This window comes from Acipenser ruthenus, chromosome 8 (assembly GCF_902713425.1).
Source record: "Acipenser ruthenus chromosome 8, fAciRut3.2 maternal haplotype, whole genome shotgun sequence".
In the NCBI taxonomy this organism is placed as follows: domain Eukaryota; kingdom Metazoa; phylum Chordata; class Actinopteri; order Acipenseriformes; family Acipenseridae; genus Acipenser; species Acipenser ruthenus.
Window position 1 is genome coordinate 5,082,898 of NC_081196.1, and position 14,643 is coordinate 5,097,540.

Sequence of the window (14,643 nt, forward strand, 5' to 3'; positions counted from 1 at the left end):
AGGTGGTCCCCCGACCTCCCCCTTCTTCGTAGCCGGCAGCTCCCTCCTGTGGGGCTCCGGCCACAAGAACTCCTGCAGCGAAACTGCTGCTGGGGAAAGTGGTCTCCAGACCTCGTCCCCCTTCTTTGTAGCCGGTAGCTCCCTTTGGTGGGGCTCCGACCACAGTACTGCCGGCAGCGAAGAAGCTGCAGTGGGAGCAGGTCTCCGGACCTCCCCCACGATCTCCGGCAGCGAAACTGCTGCAGTGGGAGCAGGTCTCCGGACCTCCCCCACGATCTCCGGCAGCGAAACTGCTGCAGTGGGAGCAGGTCTCCTGACCTCCCCCACGATCTCCGGCAGCGAAACTGCTGCTGGGGTTGGTGGTCTCCAGACCTCCTCCCCCTTCTTCGTGGCCGACAGCTCCCCTTTCTGGGGCTCCGGCCACCGTACTCCCCGTGGTGGAGGTATGGGAAGCAGAGACAGCTCCTGCTGTTCTGCTTCTGGCAGTGGCAGAGGCAGAGGCAGCTCCTCTGCTCCTGGAAGTGGCAGAGGCAGCTCCTGCTCCTCTGCTCCTGGAAGTGGCAGAGGCAGCTCCTGCTCCTTTGCTCCTGCCGGTGTAGGTGGCGGAGGCAGAGGCAGCTCCGGCTGCTCTGCTCCTGCCGATGTAGGTGGCGGAGGCAGAGGCAGCTCCTGCTCCTCTGCTCCTGGAAGTGGCAGAGGCAGCTCCGGCTGCTCTGCCCCTGCCGGTGAAGGTGGGAGCAGCGTGTAGTCTCCTGCCGATGGAGGTGGGAGCAGCGTGTAGTCTCCCCCTTTTTCAGGGGACTGGTGCTGCTCTGCCTCTCTTGCAGCGGACTGGTGCGGCTCTGCTTCTGAAGGGGAAACCAGCAGGCATTCTTCCTCTGCTGGTTGTGCTGGGGAAACCAGCAGGCATTCTTCCTCTGCTGGTTGTGCTGGGGAAACCAGCAGACATTCTTCCTCTGCTGGTTGTGCTGGGGAAACCAGCAGGCATTCTTCCTCTGCTGGTTGTGCTGGGGAAACCAGCAGGCATTCTTCCTCTGCTGGTTGTGCTGGGGAAACCAGCAGGCATTCTACCTCTGCTGGTTGTGATGGGGAAACCAGCAGGCATTCTTGCTCTGCTGGTGAAGGTGGGAACAGCTGCCTCTCAGGCTTCGGATTCCCGCGGTCCCCCCGTCTGGGCGCTGGACGCTCGCGGTCCCCCCGTCTGGGCGCTGGTTCCTCCTCTTCATACTGGGTGGGGCATATGGCTAACGTGTGCCCATAAGCCCCACAGCCAGGGCATAACTCTGCTGCGAGGTTCTTTAAAAAAACCTCCCAGCCATCATCCTCGACCTCCTCCCTTTTGGGCTGTGGACGCCCCGACTCCTCCCTTTTGGGCTGTGGACACTCGGGTTCCTCCCACTCAGGCGTAGGACGTTCGGGTTCCTCCCACTCGGGCTGTGGACGCTCAGGCTCCTCCCACTCGGGCTGTGGACGCTCAGGCTCCTCCCACTCGGGCTGTGGACGCTCAGGCTCCTCCCACTCGGGCTGTGGACGCTCAGGCTCCTCCCACTCGGGCTGTGGACGCTCAGGCTCCTCCCACTCGGGCTGTGGACGCTCAGGCTCCTCCCACTCGGGCTGTGGACGCTCAGGCTCCTCCCGCTCAGGTACTGGAGAGGGCAGCGACTGCTCCTCTCCCTCTTGCTCACTGGAAGGCATCCCTCCCATGTCTGCAGCTAGGTAACCCAGCACCACAATGGTGAGGTCACGAACGGATGCCGGGTTGTGCTGTTGCTCCCAGTCCTCCCATCGTTTCCCATCTCGCATCTGCAGTGCGTGAATAACCATGGGGAGGTCACTGGCGAAGTTCCCCTCGGGGTGCACCAGCCAGTCCCATATTTCCCGGGACGGTGGGGAACCCGGTGGCAGTGGGGGTAGAGGGGTGGCTACTGCCCCGTTGTGGCTGTCCTCCTCCCAGCCCGGCATGCAGGATGAGGGCTGCAGCTGTTGTTGCTGCTGCTGCTTCTGCTGCTTCCTGCAGCTCTTTCTTCCCATCCTCGCTTTACTATTTTTTTTTTTTTTTTTTCCCAAAACCCCCTCTCCTGGTCTGACGCTTGGAGGCGCTATTATCCCACGATGACACCACGTGTCACAAAGACGGCCGGAGTGGGTGGCGTCAGACCAGAAGCAGGAAGTAAATAAACAGAGAGATGTGGTTTGTTTAAGCTGAGCGCGTGATCACGCTCAGTATTTAATAATTAACAGCACAGAAAATAAAAGGTTGGAACACAACAAAACACTGGACACGGCACTTGCGCCAAAATAAACAGACATACAAAACGACTAAACACTAACACACAGGTGAAACGGAGACGAACAAACACGGTGAGTACAAACAAAACACTTATTATATTTACGCTCTTATTTTACTCCTTCTCTCTCACCCGTTCTCCACTCTCTGAACACCTAACCCTCACTGAGTGAAAATGTGCATCTATATATACTGTTGTGCTGGGATTCAATTACTAATTAATCATTCACTTGAATCCCAGCACGTGAATTAATTCTGTGCAACCCCGTGCTCACATATTACATTTAACCAGCACGTGAAGTGATTTGTGCTCTCCTCGTGCCTAAATACAAATCTACACTTTAAACACACGTGAAACACAGACCCGTTTATATCCCGTGTACCAATCTATACACCAACATTAACATACGCACGCATACATACATACACATAACACAAATGCACACAGGGGCGGGGCGCTTTGCCACACCGGGATACACTGTCATTTTGTAGTGTTACCATGTTTTTCCCATGGTTATTCTCTGCATTCACCATAGTTTACCAAGGTTTCCCATGATTGTTAATATGCTTTCCCGTACCTCTCTGGGCTTTACAATGCATACCTTTGCTTTACCATGCTTTCACTATGCTTTATTACTCTTTGCTATGCTGTTATTATGGGAAACTTTTATGAGGGTAACACCACCTAGGGCCTGAATATTAGATAAGCCAAATGTATATAGTATGTGCCAAGTTACAGTCTTTGATTTAAGATCTGTTCTATAATTTCCAGAACCAAAGTAAAAGAAGAGAAGGGAGGTACAATGCAATGAGTGCAGGATAAGAGTCAATGGTTTAGTTGCCATGGAGATGCACCAAAGTCATTTTAAATAAAGCGTCATATTTGAAATGCTACACAACGAGAGCCTCATTTCTTTCTCTTTTATTAAATGTAGGAGTGCCACATTATTTTACAGCAGATGTAGTGTGCAATTATTTCTTTCCCCTCACTGTGGCAATTCCACACACAGCTCAGGGAAACTGAAGGTTCAGTGGGCGTCCTCCGATCCCACGGCTTGGACCAAGCCAGTCCTGCAGGTGTCCTCCTGAGCTCACTGGGTACCTGGCCGGTAAGGTGTGCTGTAACCCATGGGAGCGCCAAGGCCAATGGAACATCCAGAGAGCCTCAGTTCTACTCCTGTGTTCCAGCTCCATTTTTTTCACAGTCATCCGGTTGACTCAGAAATGTTAGGACAGAAACTGCATCTGCATAGAAGCTGCATTGTTCTACACTTCAACAAGCTTTAGGTTTGTAAAACAATTCTGATAGATACAACACGTGCAGATGGAAAAGGAAATCTCTATTGTACTACGTTTATGTTGTGTTTACAGAAAACAGCAAGACGATCCACATTCCAGACAATAAGGGCTCAGCTAAATCCTTCCTATATATTCAAGAAGCCTTTTAAAATAAGGAGTCCATGTGAAAGTAATGCAATATATCTGTTTTATAAGCATGCATGTATCCCTCCCTGATGTTTTTTTGTGTGTGTGTGTTTTTTTTGTTTAGTTTATATTAAAGTTGGTAAACAGATCTTAAGATATATTGCCAGACTGGCAAGGGTGCAATATAAAAGTATTTTAACATCAACATTTATTTGAAACCTGGGTAACACCTCTCACTGTCTTCACATCGTTTGAGGCTTCTCCATTACTGACTCCATCCAAACTGGATAGCGAGTAAGAGGACAGTACAATAAAAGACTTATATATTTATTTACAAAGTAACATTTCTAAAACGAACTAGCGTTCATAAGGTACCCAACTTACTAACTAACTGTCAAACCAAGTAGCTAAATAAATCAAATGCCTTGCTGGACCCATAAGTGTGGCAGTAAAGGTCAACATGTGTGAAGAAAAGAGCCTTTGTGAATCAGATCAGATCATCAAGACCTTCTAGAACACAACCGCCTCCATTATGATAAAAAATCAACAAGGGGCATGATTGTTTATGGACGAAACTCAATCCATTCGCTTACACAAAAAGTTTTTCAGCTCTAAAAGGCACACCTCATCACTTAGCCAGCATAAAGGAAGATACGTGAAGGATGGATAGCCCCTCTCTGATTGTCTCTCTCCACAGCAACAGCTTTGTGCCGGCTGACTTTATGTCTGGAGCAAAGTGGAAATATTTTAGCGGCTGACATGAGGATTTAGGGTTTTAAAGGTAGCATGGTTAACATTGATCTCTAGCACCAGATCTAAAATGACAGAAGCCGTTCTAATCAGACAAAGGCTAGAGGTAAATTGAGCTTGCTGGTTTTACAGTAGACTGGATAAAAAATGTGTCTTTGCAACGCAGTCTTTACTTGTAGGAGAACCTGAATTAAGCAGAACAGACATAACTTGCATATTTTAACTGATAAATTATTCACAGCCCTCTGCTTATAAATATGATCTTTTTAATTAATGTGCTACAGTAGATGAAACTTGGTTTAATAAGCCCAGAGAGTGAACAAAAAAGTTCAAGACTTCAGCAACACATGTGTTAGCTATAGAAGTGGAGGCTTATCATTAGTGTTCCCATGGCTGCACCTGTGAATATGACAGCCCATAGTCAATCACCTTACAGCAGCCACAAGGAGCAACAAAAACAGAAAGGCCCTGTGCTTTACTCATTTCTAAAATGCCATATATTGATGCATTGGAGTATGTCACAACTTCAAACACAGATTCTGCAACACATAGAGACCTCGCAGCGCTGAGGGCACTGTTTTCCTGTTGAATAAGGAGTCCGTGCTGAGAAGCAGCATGGCGCCCTCTAGTGGTTAAAAAAGTATATTACCTGTAATTTAACCAGCCATTCAAAAAATAATTACAGTAAATAAATACAGTAATTAACAGGGGCAGTGCGGAGGGAGACATGACCAGGGTTGATAGTGCAATCTGGGAGCCAACTGCCTGTTACCACAGTGCTGACAGATCTTAGAAGCTAAGCAAGGTTGGGCCTGGACAGCAGTTGGATGGGCTCAGTTTAGGCAGGATGCGTTGAAGGTCCGATCCAGGATCAGGTTCTGAACCAGACCTTGCAGTCTGCACAATCGGTTGTATGTTTGCAATTGCACTTTCTTTTTTTTTTTTTTTCTTTTTTGCGATTTCCTTGAGTTGAAAATCGAGAATTGTTTATTATTATTATTATTATTATTATTATTATTATTATTATTATTATTATTATTTGAGTTTAGACTAGTAAATCGTAGTGTTATTTTGATGTATTTCATGTCAGATCTGGCCTTGGTAAAACAGTGACTCTGGAGTGTCATGACTACATTTCACCCCTTCCATATTTCCAGAAATCCTTTGTAAAATCTGAAAAAGCGATGTGTTCTGACAACGCTGCTGCCTGCTGCTTGTGAAGGTGCAAAATAAGCAGAAGTTTTCTGTCCTTATTCATGTCTTGACACATACTGATCCTCAAAGGGGGTAATGTTCGCTCTAGCTCTGTTGATGGGCAACAGCATCTTGTGAGACTGAAGAAGAAAGGGTGCTGCAAACTAACCTGCCACCTCCTGGTGAAGCCAAAGTATGTAAAGTATGTTTCTTCCTGTTGGTCTCTACCGACTGTGGCCTGGGATAACGCTCTGATCATTCGATAGAAAAGCAAGTGCTACACTGCCCCCTAGTGTATATCATAGGCAAGGCAGCAGTGCTTGGGAGACACTGTACTGTTGTGAATGGGGGCACAAAAGACTTGAAAGAGGAGAACACGTGACAAATTACCACTTGACACTAAACATATGAAAAAATACATTGGATAATGTTTTAGATTCTCCATTGTCAGTGTATATGGGTCATACATCTTCTAATACATATACTGAACCTTTCTTTTGGATATATGAAACATGCTATATGTATACTGTAGTTGTATTCATGCATTTTAAACACATGTATACAATGTATTACTAATTTAACACAGGCTGCAGGTAAAACATGGGAATAACAACAATGCAATTCTCAGGAGGACAACTTGAAAAACTATAAAAGGTTTCTAGGTTAAATTTCTATTAGGTTTTCTGATAAACTTACTGCATACCGATACTCATTGATGCATTTGAAATAAAAAAGGTAAAATAAATAGATTAAAACGCTTCAATCGTTTTGTGTGTGATTTCATTTAATACTCCACATGCTCCACATTCAGATTGCAAATATACATTTTAGACAATGACTGACAGGTGAGAATTCCAATACAGCATTGTGAAAAGGAAAATCCAATCCTATAGCTTGTAGTACAAAGTAACAGTCGTTTGCTCCGTGCGCTTCATGGAGTGACATCATGCATGAGAAGATCATTTTTTTTATATCTGCAGAGGCATGATGTGATTAAGGACTGGATGGTTGAAGTAAGAATGAATTACTTCATCATGGCAATGTAGAGCGGGTGAAAAATGAATCATGTTCCTCTTCTTAAAGTGCATTATGTTATGCATTTTCAGTGAAATGGAAACACACTGAAATGGTTTGAAACACTAATAGTAATTCCAAAGAATTACCCCTTTGAGAAGTGATTAGAGGGTATTATTACTGTTTGGTAGTTGATCGCTCAGTAGCTAATGATTTTAGGAAATGCCTTTTTATTTAGTTTTCCTGCTTTTTTTTTTTTTGAAGCTAGACATTCTGGAATGGAGTTCTAATTCCCTTTAATAATAATCAATTATCCCTTCTTTCTCCTATTGAAGAATCTGTGTGTCTTCTGCATAAACAGCAGCAAGTACCCTTGTTTGAACTAAAAAAAAGTTAAACTAGTGCCATGTGTGGTTATGTGTGAGCATTTATACATGTAATGAATAGTTTGTGAATGTTTATGTATGTAGCACTAGCATTAGTGTCTTTGCCCAGACTTTTTTTGTGTTGAAGATCTTTCAGTTCAGTTTGGAAAATCAAGATGTTTCAAGGATAAGGCTATAGATGAAAAGTCATTGCTGTTTCCAGTCGCGTTATGTTTAACAGATTAAACTCAATCCATTGGTTTTGTGGTACTTACCATGTCTGTTTCCAACAGTTATTAAATATATTGCCAATGAGTTGCACAAGTTAAACACACACACATCCAACAGAAATTCATGTGAACACAATCCAGGGTTGGTTTATCCCAACAGGGTATAAGTTGATCAAATCAACGCCCTTGCAAACTTCCATTCATTTGGAAGCGTGTGTGAATTCTACAAACTAACTCCCCTTTATTCTACATTTAATTAAACCAAACAGAGACCACTTCTTGAGTTTGCTTGCAGATGACAACTGAGCTCTGTTTGCATTTACCAGTGCAATGTGAATTCAAAAAGCAATTATTTCAGTTACAGTCCTTTCATTCCAGGAAATGCACTGATGTGTAGAATGTACAGGTAGTGGACAAAAAAATGGAAACACCAATGTAAAGTCACTTAATAGGGCGTTGGGCCACTATGGTATCCCGCTCTGTGGAGTTCTCGGCAGACCGTTTTTGATGAAACTGGCTGTTCGCACTCCAGGTTGAAATTTGCAGTCAATTGATCTACAGTTGCTCACCTGTTTTGCCTTGCACTTCGAATTAATGCACGGATATCACGATCCTGGAGTATGCGCTTCCGCCCACTGTTGCCCATTGCTGATGATGTCTTTCCCTTGGAGTTCCATGACCTTAGACACCGTTGCTTGTGAAACATCAGCAAGTTGAGCTGTCTTGGTCACTGAAGCTCCTGCCAAACGCACCCCAACAATCACCCCTCTTTCAAAGTCACTGAGGTCTCCTCTTGCAGCCATGCTAGCCATAATTATAGGCAACCAGGCCATGACCCTAAGCATGCTGGGATGTTATATGCTTCATTAACGCATGAGCCACACCTGTGTGGAAGCCCTTGCTTTCAATATACTTGATGTCCCTCATTTACCCAGGTGTTTCCATTTTTTTGTCCACTACCTGTACTTTGACATTATACACGTCAGCGCATTTAACCTGTTTAACCTCCACAGCAGCAAGAATGTTCAATAACTCCGGTTGCATACTAAAGTACTTGTCTGTTAATAGAAATACTTAAAGTCACATGTCGACGGTTTCTAGGGAAACCGTTGGCTAGTAATGCAGTGAAAACATCACAGTGCTAACGAACTCTCTCAGTTAACTACCAATGTAAAGAAAATATTACAGAGCAAATGAATTTTTGCAAACAGGAACAGCGTTATGTGAGATTCCAACGTTAACTTTTTAGCAGGTACATTTTGCAACATGCTAAGAATAATGTTAAAAACCTCTTTTGTCACATTTTGTTTACATTGGTGTTAGTTAGTTGAGATGAAATGTTAAAGTTAAATGAATCTTCAGTTCTGAATCCCCTGGGCTGCTCTTCAGTTCTAGCTGCCTGACACAGATGAATGCAACATGCTGTAATTAATTGACCTCCTATTGAACTGATGAAAAGCAAGGGCTGGGTGTGAACCGCAAACTCTACGGTTCACTGTGGTTCTGGTAATAAAACAAAAAACATGCATTTAGCACTCTTCAGCTGTAATTACATTGTAGTGTGTGATTTGCACTGCAATATGATGCATCTTATTGTCGTTAGGTGCATTCTGACTCTGATGTTCTGATGTCAGGGTTCAGTCGCAGGCTGTTGAATGAGGAAGTCAATCTTCAAATTTTGTGCTATCATGCTATAATTTTGCACAAAAAGAAAAACACATGTCTTTTAAGGTGCAAACACACTCTGCATACTGTACGTATGCCTAATGTTGAAAAGCATTTGCTGGTGACTGTTTCACTCTAATGTTGTTTATAATGCTGGGATGCACGTTGCAATGGACGCGGGTCACATTTTGTGTTCAGAATAATAAAATCAATTGTATAACTCGCAAGATTTCCTATAAAAAAAATAAAAAAAAAAGATTTCATTGCGCAAACTCAAGACAAACCAGCCACGCAGTTATCTGTGTTACTTTGCTAATTGCATCATTAACCTTTATTTTGGTAAATGTGCACAAAAATGCTGTTTTACGCTTTTCTGTCCACTGTCTCAATGTAGTATTGACACATCACAATGCAATTGATAGCACCTGTACAAAAATCTCAGTGTACCACTTTCTAACGTTACACAGGTCAAGTTTTGGTACGTGTACCACATTGTGACGATGTACCACTTTATAACACTACATCGGTATTTTCAGGATGGTTGGTAACTGAACATTACATTTATTTTCCAGTAAAAGTGAAATGCACACATCTATATTACTACCGAACTGTATGTGTAAACATGCGTCACGTTGTGTAAACAAAGTGCTATTTCCTTTGAATGAATATGGTTTCAGAGAGGTGACAAACTTATTTGTATTTGTTATATACGCGGTCAAATAAATGCCTACGTTTTGCACTGATGGAAACAAATGATGACACGATCGGTTGAGGGACGGGTCATGTGACACGACTGAATTCCCTGCCTGGCGATAGGAGGCTCCAAGGTTTCTTGTGTACAGAGGGTGTGCTGAAACTATAGCCTGGTGTTCGCCATTTCGGCTCATTGAGCCGTAGTATATGGTACGCGAAGGTGATTCATTATGTGAGCCAGAATGTCGTCAGTTTCATTACCACCACAAATAAACCTTGGGAGGCTCCAGCGAGAGAAGCGGACCCGCCATTTTCCTGCAAGCCAGATCTAGCCCATTTAAACCCAGTAGGGGAGGCGAAATAGAGAGGAGATAGACAGAGGGAAAGAGAGTGTGGAGTAGGAATAGGAATAGGACTAGGAATAGAAACAGGAATAGGAATAGAAAGAAAGAACCTATCTTAAAAAAAAAAAAACAAGGGATATCTTTTCCATTTAGCCCGGCGTACAGTATACCTTTGCGTACTGTTTTTCGGGATAGTTGGACCAAGAGCCGCGGATATATTGGTTTTTTTTTCTCTTTTTTTGTGGTTTTTTTTTTTTTTTTTTTTGCCCCCTAATACGACTGGACCTGCCTGGTGTTTTTTTTTTTTTTTTTTTTAAGGTCAGGTGGTTGAACAGTGGAGCCGCCAGAGGATATTTGAAAATAACATTTCCTTAAAAAATTAAAAAAAAAAAAAAAAAAAAAAAGAAGATATATTCTATATTTTATTCGATATATAAAAAAAGACGAAGATGTCGGGACAGAGCATAACGGACAGGATAACTGCAGCTCAACACAGTGTCACCGGGTCTGCCGTTTCCAAAACTGTGTGCAAGGCCACCACACACGAGATTATGGGTCCGAAGAAAAAACATTTGGACTGTAAGTAGCCCCCTATGCAAGGGAGTGGGGTGTCTGTTCACAGATAAAGTAGTCGTCTGCTGCAATGTTTAGTTTTTTTTTTAGTTTTCTCATGATGAGCCTTCACGACCAGTCATAGTACTGAGGCCTCCTTTCGTATGTCATTTTTGTTACAGGAGCATTGTACAGCCGAATTTAATATTGTTTAAAAAAAAAACAAATAGAAAGAGACTGCAGTCTTCATGTACCTTAAGATAATTTATGGGAACGACTGTAAAACAAGTCAGTGCTTTCTTTTCCTGGCTGAGTGTAAACACACACAAGTACAGTAACACAAGGTATCATGGAGGTTTCGTTGCTTAATTATGTATGAAATATTGATTGCCTGTTTTTGGCAAACCTTGTCTTATAAATAATACTAATGAAAAGCTATTTCATAATTGCCAGGAAAGTTATACACAATTGCTCATAATCTTTTCTTCTAATCGTATGTTTTATTGACCATGCACACTTATTGTAATCGGTTTACAGTAGTTTAATTTCTTATGTAAACCCCATTGGCTTAGCTTAGTTTGCTTTTTAAGACATGCCAGAAAGTGTTTTTGCTGTACACACATTTTCTCAATTTACTGGTGCACAGTATTTATTTTTTCAGTTGTGTGCAGTTGACTTTTAATGCTGTGTTTGAATGCCAGTGACTGATCTCTATAGATGTCCTCAACACTTGGTAGTGTTTTTTTGGCCAGTAACTAGTTCAGTAGTTGATTCTTTGTTGTATTTCCTCCACATATTTAGTAGGCATATAGTCTTTTTGACCTGTGAGGAATTTAAACTATTAAGCAAAAGGGACTGACCTCCAGCTGCCCTGCGTTTCTTGTATAGTTATGTTTTATTTTTTTTGACACCTCAGTGAAGGAAATAACTTTTATATTGAAGGATAACTCCTTACCCCACCTTGTTATTTATTTTTTCAAATTATTATTATTATTATTTTCAAATTGTTATACCTGTAAATCGAATGGAGCCCCCCAGCTTAGTTTCACATTTTGGTCCTCAGAAGATGATGATGATGATGATGATAAAGAATCTTGTGCTGTATTAAAAATGATTTACTCTTGTGATTTGTATAATAAAAAGGGACTGACACGGTTATCTCATGAATTCATCATGTTTTCCAGTTCTAAACTATTTCATATGGGGAACTACATTTGTTGCTTAGTCATAGATTTAATTATCACTACAATAGTGTCATAATTGCTTCAAGGTTAGACAATTGAAATGGCGTGTCCCATAGTGTTTATGGTAGCTGGTGTCTTTTTAAAAGTCCCCTGAGGTGTTAGATTGCTTTGGCTAACAGTGCTGAAGATGACTGCCCTTTCTGGATACACGCTTCATTTTCTTCTCAATTAGTTCAAGTGGCACAGGGACTTTTCAAAATTATTTCACAAAACAGTAAATGAACGTTGGACTCTTTACATAAAGAGTACAACTGGGTTTGTTGTTGTGTTATTAGGGCATGAGGCTTCAGGGTTTTCCATCAGTTGGTCAGAAGTAGGATGTTGGCTTTTCACCACATCAGTAGCTTTGTAGTTCCCACTCCTGATTAGCAGACAGACTCATGGTTTTGTGATGCAGTGCCTGTTTAACTAATTTCCTGTGAGAAACATTTTTTTGATTCCAAGATAAGCAAGCCCATTCTGTTTGTGTTTAGGGCATGCCTGAAATTTTTTTACGGTTGATAGCGTGATTAACAGACTTGACTGATCTCTTAAGTCATTAGTGAGTACAGAACAGTTTTGTTTGTGTAACCGGGGTTGTGGGGTATATGAGGCGGGTATGTCTTTCCTGCTGGGAAGTATCAGAATCTGGGAGTAGAGGAATCCTGTTTGTTTGAATGTCTGTCTTGACCAACGTATGCCACGCTAAAACCCGGTCACAATACTGTATCATGTAAGATACAATGCAAATAAAATGTGAATTCCCTGTTTGAAAAGAACCTGTGCTGGACATGTGTTTTTTGGCTTGACTGTAATTATTGTCTGGCCAGCTGAGGAGAGGAAGTATTGACAAACCCATACTGTGGTTTGGGTGTAATCCAGGTGTTCTGTAATGGAATATTGACCTTTGGTACCATATTGCAAGCCTTAAGTAAATGTGGGTGTGTAAATGTGGCTTTGAAAATGCACCTGTAAATTACATGTAAATTACATGTTTAAACACTACATTTATTTATTTTTTCCTGACTTTAATGATCCTCTGTCTACCTGCATGGGGAGGTGTCCTGTACTGTACTTTTCTGTTCAATTATTTTAAGTACTGTACCATCAAGTGAACCACTGCAACCAAGTACAGTGCCTGAAGTTCATTACAAAACCACCTAAGGCCTGATTGTACAGTGTTCTGTTTATATTCTAGAGTATGCTTTGCCTAAGTTTTCTAAGAGGTGCATTTCAATCAGTACTAAAACAACTGATAATTATACATTTTAAGGTATTGCTACCAGAGTCAACATCCTAAAGTAATTTGCTGAACAATTAAAATTCCTGACATTCCGCTAGTGTGGTTATGCAGTATATTTGCCCTGCTGTACATTTATTTGATGCATCATCTACAGTAACTCCACATGATTTGCAGGTTATGAACTTTACACCAGGAACAATGATGTGTTGACAGTAAATGAGGTCATTCTACTGATGGCTGTGACTTTCACCAAGTTATTTATTAACAGAAATGGTTCAAGCGAATGGCTGCTTCCTTGTGCAAGACAGCTTTTCAGTTCCATGTCCGTACCAATTTTTGCTTGCTCTTCAGAAGGGGGGGGGGGGGATGACACAAAATGTAAGCTGTGCCCTCATAATAGGTTTACAGTAAATGCGGGGGAAGTGCTCTGTGTACAGTATGTAGTGTCCAGTGCCTTCTAATGTATGAAGTGTAACCAGCTGGCTGCCAATTGTTGACAAACTCAGTCAGCAATTTGCAGTTTCCCTGTAACCTGTTTTTAATTTGTTACTTGCAAATAAAAACGTGGCAAATCTGTCTGGAACAAAGTCATATATGGTTTTCTATGAAAAGTACCGGCATTAAAATTGTTTGCGATGGTGGGGTGGGGCGTGGTATGTATATGTAAAGCTGAGGTCGCGCTAGCTTTTCTTTTCATACGCTCCTGAAATGCATATGCCCAAAATGTTGCGTCCCATCCATCAAATATACATTTTAACACAAAGGCTAATAAACTCCAGGGATGTGCATTTTGGAACATTTTTATGAACGTTTAAACTCTATGGCATGTAGTAGTTTAAAAACATCTCTGTGTATGGTTATACATATAAACAGACACACTTTTGTCTTTGTTATATATACTAACAGTAGACCGTTCGCATGACAGCAAGAGGTGATTCTAAGCACTGTTTGTTGCCTTCATCTACGTGTGTTTTAATATTATAGCATTGCTGTGTCTTAAGCGAAGAGTCTTGAAAAACTGTACATGCGTATGGGTTTTTTTTTTGGGGGGGGGGGGGCAACAGCTCTTTCACACACAGTACATCTTGCCATCTCAATAAGCCACGGATACTTCATCTCCCGTTCAAAATTTATAAGAACGTATTTTTCGTTTGCGTTTTTGTGCATTACTACTGCTTGGAACTGCTTCGGTCACTGTAGCACTCGTAGTCAGAAGTGGATGGCTGAGATGCAGATGAGCAATCTTCATGAGAATCCCCTGAAGATGCTTACTGCTTAGCAAAAAAACTTCCGATTGACAACTGACTTGGTGTCAGTGTACACTCTGCACTAGGTATTAATTTTTATGCTAAAAAAAAATCTGTAAGGGCATCCCTGTTATACTAGTGTGGAAAGTAACAAAAGCACAATGTTAAATTAGGCGACTGCAAAAATGAAATGCGAGTTAAAAGTAGGATTGGGGATGAACAATTAATTTGTCAGCTATGTTTGAAATAAAATTAAAGGGACCAGAATTGGGCTCATGCAAGATATGAAGGTAAAAGCAAAGATTGTTTTGCAATTAACAGCTTTTTTCTGAGTTTTTAATTATGAAACAGAATCAGCTAAATTTGTCACCTGATAAAAAATAAAACCCGAAAACTTCAGCCCTAAGTGTG

At 42.0% G+C, this 14,643-nt stretch overlaps 1 protein-coding gene across 10 annotated transcripts in view; it reads left to right on the top strand.

Moving 5' to 3' along the window:
- Window positions 1-10,268: 10,268 nt before the first annotated feature.
- Window positions 10,269-14,643, top strand: part of LOC131696731 (phosphatidylinositol-binding clathrin assembly protein-like) — a 30,272-nt gene continuing 25,897 nt past the window's right edge. For 5 of the 10 annotated variants that reach the window (XM_059028195.1, XM_059028196.1, XM_059028197.1 and 2 more), the window contains exon 1: window positions 10,270-10,546. In XM_059028195.1, the coding sequence (XP_058884178.1) occupies window positions 10,417-10,546 (130 nt within the window). In that variant the 5' untranslated portion in view covers window positions 10,270-10,416. Of the gene's footprint in view, window positions 10,547-14,643 lie in introns of all 10 variants that reach the window. The other 5 variants (XM_059028200.1, XM_059028201.1, XM_059028202.1 and 2 more) reach the window with 2 other exon arrangements.